The 8,500-nt window shown below is 43.6% G+C and overlaps 1 protein-coding gene across 3 annotated transcripts in view; it reads left to right on the forward strand.

Moving 5' to 3' along the window:
• The window catches only part of fgf13a (fibroblast growth factor 13a), a 94,868-nt gene extending 90,833 nt beyond the window's left edge, over window positions 1-4,035 (forward strand). For all 3 annotated transcript variants that reach the window (XM_048230832.1, XM_048230833.1, XM_048230831.1), the window contains one exon: window positions 3,028-4,035. In XM_048230832.1, coding sequence (XP_048086789.1) covers window positions 3,028-3,164 — 137 coding nt within the window. In that variant the 3' untranslated portion in view covers window positions 3,165-4,035. The remainder of the gene's footprint in view (window positions 1-3,027) is intronic.
• The last annotated feature ends 4,465 nt before the right edge of the window (window positions 4,036-8,500 follow it).

The raw sequence follows: 8,500 nt of genomic DNA on the forward strand, positions 1-8,500 counted from the left end.
CAGGATGATGAAGCGCAGCTCCATTCACATGGAGACAGCTGGGCTTTTTACACGACGCAGAGCACCGCACCGTTCAGCCCAGAACAGGTCAGCCATTCAGCGCTAATGGCCAGAGGATTAGCCAAAGAGAAAGATGACAAAAAGAGAGAGAGAGAGAGAGAGAAGAGGAGGAGGAAAAGAAAGTGAGGGCTGGAACAAGAGAGTGAAAGAGGTATTGAAAGAGCCGTAGACCTTTAATCTTGAACAAGGAACACATAGATACTTGTCAATAAACACACACGGAAGATAAAAGGGACACTTTCAGCAGACATTCTTCTCTAAAAAAAGAACTGCTGCTGCACAATCAGGGGAGAAGAGGGAGAAAATGCAAGAAGACAGCTTAATGTGGACGTCTCGTCAGTGTCTCGCCTTTGTTTCTTTTTCCAGGATAGTTTCAGGATGTTCAGGGTGTGGCTCAGTGCAGAAATAGAAAAACGTGCCATGAGCTTACTGAGGAAAATAAGCTAGCAGTGACGGAACATTTCAAAATGCTCTGAATAAGTTTGCCAGTCATGCATAACCATACATCTGCCTGTAATGGTCAAGTGGTCAAACTTAACACTACAACCTAAGAAACTGATTAAGGTTTACGAGTGGTCATTTATCTTCAGACCACAACCCATTAGCGTATTGCTCATGCGGCCCATGAGGACTCTGTGGTGTTGGATGGTTTGAGATGGCCTATAAGTCTGAGTAGAGCCCACTAATCCAGTGGTTTCTTCTCGGTGTGAAGATCTCATGAGCCGGCCATGTCCAGATTGCGGTGATGAACGACTTCTCTCGACTTTCCCAGTGAAAACTACAAACTGCTGTGGGATGCAGAATGCTGATTGACGGGCCATTCTGGGACCAGTGCAGTGCGGTGCGGTGTGTTGACATGTGTCTCCCCGCTGGGGAGCGGATGCCTGCACTCAGCGGCGCACGCAGCTCATGGCTCGTGCACACTCACACAGGCCCCGCCACCGCTAATAGCTTTTTGGGGGATGTGGCCCGAGAAGCAGACACTTACAGGCAGATCAGCTTTCAACCAGGATGACGGCTTACAGAGAGAGAGAGAGGGGTGGTCAGAACAGAGGGGGAGGTGGACATGAATTATACACGACGACAGGGGGCTTACTGTGCTTATCGGCTTTACATTATGGCCGAGGTTGAGGGTCAGTCAGGAAACAGGCTGGAGGAGGAGGCTGTGGTCCAGTGGTCAGTTTCCCATGAGCAGCTCAGTCTGGACAGCCCTGGCCCACCTGGCCCACATCTGGTGCTGAGCCTCACAACTTACGGACACTATTACAGTATAATACCATTAACTATCTACAATATCTATACCGCTGACTACAGTAACTACACTACCACTGCCAAACTACACTACAACTGACCAACTACTATACCACTGACTAACTACATTACCACAGACTAACTACACTACTACTGACTAACTACACTACAACTGACAAGCTACTATACCACTGACTAACTACACTACCACAGACTAACTACACTACCACAGACTAACTACACTACCACTGACTGACATTCCCACTGATTAAGTAACAGCTATGGAGGAAGAGTGTAGGGTTTTCTTGTTTCATAGCTAATGAAGACTTAGTGAGAGTGCTGGCCCATCCGCTAAAGGGATGAAAGGACCTGCTTCGGCTTTGTAGATGTCACTCAGCCACCTTCTCGTACTTGGTGACCTCCAATCAAACTCACCTCATTTCTCTCTCTCTCTTTCTCATATCCTCCTTCCATATTCTCCTCTGATTCTCTCACATCTCTGTTGCTGGTTGAAGTGCTTCTTAGCCAAGATATTGAAAAGCATACCAGCCCTCCCCTTGCTTTAGTTCAGAGGAACAATCCATAGACATGTTTTAGAGTGTTATTAGCCTTGAGCAGTGTGCCTTCAGTAGGAACGCTAGTCTCTACATATGCAGTCATGAAATTAGGCCAATGGAATATTTATGTAAAAGCATTCTTTGAAGAACTACCTCCACTCTCAGCGAAGAACTCATTTATGTGCTCTAAGTGCTCCCAATCTGCCATACACACTAAATGTATGACCATTCTAGCTAATGTATAACAGCTGAGATTCCTTTTCCTACCAATTACTTGATGTAGAAGCAGTTTCCTCCTATATATAGGAGATGTGTCAGATGTAGTGATTGGTGATTGTTTTGCTCCTTCCCCTCTCAAATCAATATGAAGTATTATTTTCATATCCACGAAAACCCCCCGAAAACAATCGGTTTTACCTAGCTCAAGTTGCTACAGCCAGCAGCTAATGTAGCCAGGCAGCTACAGCACTACACTCTGTGGGTATGTAAATGGGAGCTCACGGACATGCCCCCAGAGTGTAGCGCTGAAGCTGCCTGGCTGCGTAAACTGCTGTAGCAACTTGAGCTTGGTAAAACCGTTTGTTTTCGTGGGGTTGTGGGTGTACCAACAGTACTCGGTGACCTCAAGAAACATAGATCTATGTGAAAACTCGCCGGATTTCTGCTTTAATACTAACAAGATCTAATTCACTGTGTAATATTGATATGGAGTATAACCAGAGATCTGAAAGACTAATGCTAATTACGGCTGTGAGTGGAGTGTTGGTTTTAAGCCATCAAAGGCGTCTGATCCTCTGGTGCACTTCCTGACAAGACCCCAGCCTCATCCTCCTCGACGTGGTCAATTTGAGGTTGCGTAACAGCTACCACTAATATGTCAAGAATCGACCGGCGCAGCCTCCCCCTCCCCTGAAGTGGCGTATTGATTGACTTGTGTAGAGAGAGAAGCTGGTCATGAGGCTGAAGTCAGACTGATGGGTCTGTGCTAAAGCCCTGAAGAGAGCAACAGATCACAGGAGAGCTTCTGCTTGAGCAGGCTTGCTTTTGTCTTTGTGTGTGTCTGAGCTTCTAGTGACTGTCTTTCTTTTCCTTCTTTTTTTCTTCTTTCACTTCTTTCTCTCTTTTCTCCTCTTTCTTTCCCTTCGTTTTCTCTCCTCAGTGGCTATGTACAGAGAGCCTTCCCTCCACGACCTGACTGAGTTCTCGCGCTCCGGCAGCGGCACGCCCACCAAGAGCCGGAGCGCCTCGGCCGTGCTCAACGGGGGCAAGGCGGTCAGCCAGAACGAGTCCACGTAGCCAGGGCAACCGCTGCCCACGACTACCACCACCACCTGCCACCACCGCCCCATCTAGCAACTCCCACCCCCTGCGCCACGCCTTCCACCTGTACCTCCGGCCGCTCTGAGACTTCAACCCGACTTCTCTTCTTCTCAAACACGCTCTCGGTGGTGCAGGACAGCAGCAACACACATATACTCGACACTGTTAAGCTTTTTTGAGTTTCCTGTCACTCTGCGCCACCGTCACAGTAAGCTCATTTAAAAATGATGACGTTAGGTAGTTGTAGAGTTTTTAAGAAATGTACAAAACACAAATGGGGCATTTCTAAGTTTGGGTCACCACTGCAAACAACTCACCAATGTTCTTTTTCCATTTTTCATTTCTCCAGTAGAGTCTGACAAATTTAGACACACCTCTGCATCGATTTTTTTTTTATTATTATTTTCTTATGGTTTTAATTGGGATGCCGTAAGGGCAGTTTGTGGGGGGTGTAGCTGCTCGGTGCAGTGGTAAAGAAGCGCCCTTTCCCTGCCCTCTGTGTCCTTCGCGCTGCCCAAAGGACGAAGCCGCACCCGCGGTTTGACCCGCTGCGGTGTGTCGAGGCCAGCCGGCTAATGGTAGCTCTCCCGCCTTTCCTAGTGCACTCGCTTAGAGACGCAGCGCTCGTCTCTAGCATGGGAATATAAAAGCCTGCGCTCAGCCGACCTGATGTGAAAAAGACGGGCAGCTCAGCTGAGCACCCTGAGTGTTGTTTTTTGTTTTGTGTCTCGTTTGTGTCTCTCTCTCAGGAGAGAGGGAGAGACCATGGCTCTACATTGCTTGCTAACTTTTTTTCAAATTAGCGTTGAGCCTTTTTGTTTGTGTGTTTGCTTCCCCCTTTCCTGTTGTGGTCCATCCCTCTGTACTTTTGTGCTTTTGTTCGGTCTGTGATACTAGAAGAAAGGAATTCCAGTACACCAAAGAGTGTCCCTTTAAGCGGTGGAACCACGCCTGTGTCCACTCACAGCAGGAAGTGAATGAATTATTTTTCTTACCGTACATTTAAAAAAAAAAACTTGAGGTGAATAAAAGTGCTTAAAAGAGAAAGATTTAATTGCTAACTGGCTGTGGGTGTCAATGGCCCAGTATTCTAGAAAGTGCTTTTTTTCTGTGCTGGTACACTCCGAGCGAAAGGCATGAAGCGACTGTTCTATGTACTCTCCCCCTCCTCCTGTCTCTCTGTCTTGTCACGTTGATTCTGTCAGTCTGTCCCCCCAAAATGTCTTTGTTTCTCTGTCTCTCAGTGATGATGTCATGCCTTACCCCCCTCTTCCTCTCTCTCTCTCTCTTTCTCTGTCTTTGCTGACTTTGGTCACCATATACGGTGTTAACTCGCCAACATATGGTGAAAGCTCCCACCCAGGACTCTGTTTTCGTGTATGAGTAACTTATCGTGGTGACAATTTTCTATATTAAGAAGAAAAAAAAACTGTGGAATTTTAGGTGGCTTAACATTTTATAGGATATGTCATATTTGTAAAAGTGAAAAAAAGAAAATCTTGAAAAAAGGAAAAAAAATCCCTCTCTTGTACAGGGCATGGACAAATGAAGTTGTGTACAACAAAGGACCCTTTTCTGGTGGGCTATGTTCTCTCTCCCCGGTCCCATTCTTCATCCAAGTGCCGGGGAGGTTGTTTTCTTCTGTTACTTTTGACTTTTCTTTGGTTTAAGGTGAACATATCTGTTGCATGGGAGACAGCAGGGACGCCAGGACTAGAACTGCATGATGTACTGTAGGCTATGTGTATTAACCCATGTTGGATCATGTGTTCCAAACTACCACAGTTCAAACCAGAAAACCACATGTACCAACAGGCATTCAGCCTGGTACCTTCCAGGTGTTTATTATTTGTTGTATACACAAAATGCACTGAATAAAATGTTTATATTAAGATATACTTTTAACACTGCCTCTGGTTCGTTTTATTGAGTTAATGTATTTTGTCTTGACCTGTGTGAGTTTCTGCAGCTCCAATAAAATTATTTAAAGATGGAACATATTACATACATACTGCAGAGTATACTCTATAGCTATTGCAGTTAATGGCAATAAAAAGAGCAAGCCCATATAAAATTCTAATTAAATACACGTCCATTGTGATAGGCCCTCTTTATGGCCATTTAGAATGAAAGCATGCTCCATTGACCAAGATTATTTGCGAAGGAAATTCTTTAAAACACTATGTGATGGACAAAATTGTGCTCTGGACTCGCCTCAGTCGTCTCTGTAATTGCCACTTTTGTACTCTGCACAATACGCCCCTGGGCTTTCTGTGGTAAATAAATCAAAGCCCAGTGTCATGTGAAAAGCCATCTCTGCCGAAGGTGTCCAACTGGGGGATTCCCACAGTAGCAGCCGGGGCCGTTTCTCCCAGATGTTTTTTAGCCCACTCACCACTGGCTGCAGAAGCGAGGCCATGTCCTCCCGTGAACACACGAGCGGCCCAATGGGAAACATATCCTCACGTTAATTGGCCAGCAGAGTTCAGGCTCCTGCACGCACCATACACTTGCACGGACTTGACCCCCCGATACGCACAGGAGGAGTCAGTGTTCTCTGATGGTTGGATAGTACAGAAAGTCCAGATCTCAAGCCAGCTTTCATACTGATGCATGCAGATCGTGTGTGAGACTATATGAAGGCTTATCCAGAGCCATATAAAGGTAGAGTTGCGACAATGGGTGTTCAAAATTCGTTAAGGTCACGTGATACATGTAAACTTCAAAAAGTTGACAATGGATTAGAATGCATTAAATAAGCTACTGTTCAATGAGAGACAGAGCCACAATTTTGGGTAATTGACAGACAATAAATGCATTGATATACAATATTTATAACACAGTGAAATTATTGTGTAAACTGTGTAGTTATCCTACCATTACAACAATATTAAATTAAATTCCAGACCGTAGCCTGCTAAATATCGGAAGGTGACCTTTTTTTCTCCCTTTTACGTATGTGTCACTTAATATTAATTTCTGTACAAAACCAAGACGGAAGATTCTTTAGAAAACGCAATAGCACCCACCCCATAAGTGTAGCCTAGGCCTATCTAAATTATCGTTATTAAAAAAAAATGACCTAGTACGTGACTCAAGAGCTGTAAACAGTGTTTTTGAGACTGCGTGTAGCCCACAAACGCGCATGGAGATTTTAATTTTGCAACGAGAAACTGTAACACAGCTAGTCTAACGTTAACTTGTTTGAGTTTTCTCCCCAACGTTTTCTCTGGTAGTTCTTCACTGATCTGAGATAATGAGCGAACTAAGTAGCTAGCGTCTCGGGAGAATAAAAAAAAGTTTAAACGTTTTGTAACATCTCTCCAGTGTAATGGTGGGCATGTTAAAGGAATTATCCGGAGTAAAATGCACTTTAGATCAATTTACGGATGATTGGGAGTACATGCGTTGATTTGACATCAAAATCATGTCATTCGGATGTGTTTTGAGAAAGTCAAAACTCGTTAGCCTGGAAATGACCCGGGCATGTCATTTCGCCGCTACAAAACGCTATCTTTACCTCTTCTACAGTTCCAAACAACATTACACTTACGTGGTAGTGAGTAGAGGGTCCCTAAAGTCAAACTGAAGTATCCCGAGGTCTTCATGTGGTCGGATAGAGAGTCCAGAATGAATTTCATCAAGCCAGTAACTTTCCGGAAATGTTGCTGCTGCAGCTGCCATCTTTAGAGGAAAGTCCGTAGGAGTCGATTGCCGAGTGTGGTGTAACACGCTCTGGAAATTCACAATTTCGTCACATAACATAGTCATAAACATAGTCCAGTAGTCCAACTTCATTTCAATTTTGAAAGAAATACTGGACTATGTTTAAAAAAAAAAAAAAAAAACAACGAAATTGTGAATTTCCAGAGCGTGTTACTCCATCGAACTTTCTCAAAACACATCCGAATGACATGATTTTGATGTCAACTCAACGTATGTACTCCCAATCATCCGTAAATTGATCTAAAGTGCATTTTACTCCGGATAATTCTTTTAAGTTAACCGTAGCAATACCTCCACAGTAACCCCATGGTAATGTGATGCCAGTGATCATAATAACATATAGAACGTGATATAGTCCTTGATAAATAACCAGGCTATGAACTCATAAACAACAGCATTTTGTCACCATTTGTCATTCACCGTGCTGTGAATACAGCATTAAGATGCTAGGCTAAAGAGCTTGAGATTCACAACCTGCATGGTTGTGCTTATCCTGTTAGAAAGCAATAGCAGTTAGCAATTTGATCAGTGATCATGCATCATATCAGTCCAAGCTTGGTTTGAAACTGGTTTCTGGGGATGGGGTTTTTAGTGCCTGCTGTGTTAGGCCTAATATGACCGTGCTGATGCTAACAGGTGCAGCTCCCTCAAATCTATATAGGTTCTCATGCATATTAGGCTAGCTTTTTCCAATGAAAATGAATGCAACATAAAAAAAAACAGTAGGCTACTGTTCCTAACTGAAGAAACGTTTACGTTACTGTAAGGAAATTGGGGGCCAAGCAGCGAAGCTGCGAAGGCACCCATTGTGTTTCTATGTTTTCTTATTAGGGGTCCGAGCAGCGTAGCTGCAGGACCCCTATTTTTTCTGTACCGTTCATTTTTGGCCAAAATTCTGTAAAAGTCATACTGCAGCCTAAACCGTAACTCCAAAACTCCAAAATTTTCAGGTATGGTTACCAGTACCCTCCTCTACCCATAACCCAAAATTTGGGGTACTGCACCCAAAGGTGGCGCTATTGGAAAAAAAAAAAGTTAATTATGCTAATTTCTCTTTACCTGATTGACCTAGACTCAAAATTCTTTCATAATATTAATCTCTAAACTCAGATGCATCTTTTTGGCCCTGGTCTTATGGTCTAAAAATGTTTAGACCAAGCCTCACAAAAGTTACTTCTCAGAATTTTGATATTTCGTTCCATTTCAGAGATATAGGCCAATAAAGTTAGACCACTTAGGCCTTTTTTCCTAGATCACCTATATTCCTATAAACCGTAAGTCCTAGAAACTTGACATTTTATAGTATTGTTACCAGTACCCCCACTACCCATGACCCAAAATTTGGGGTACTGCACCCAAAGGTGGCGCTCTTGTCAAAAATACTTATTTCTCCTTACCAAATTGACCAAATTGATTCTTTCATCATATTAATCTCTAAATTCAGATGTGTCTTTTTCACCCTGGTCTTGTTGTTGTGAAATGTTGTTTCATTTCACAGATATAGGCCAATAAAGTTCGACCACTCAGCCCATTTCTCCTATATCACTTATATTCCTAAATGAGTATTTTTTTTCCTTGGATAACAA

Source organism: Alosa alosa, chromosome 21 (genome assembly GCF_017589495.1).
Source record: "Alosa alosa isolate M-15738 ecotype Scorff River chromosome 21, AALO_Geno_1.1, whole genome shotgun sequence".
NCBI lineage: Eukaryota > Metazoa > Chordata > Actinopteri > Clupeiformes > Clupeidae > Alosa > Alosa alosa.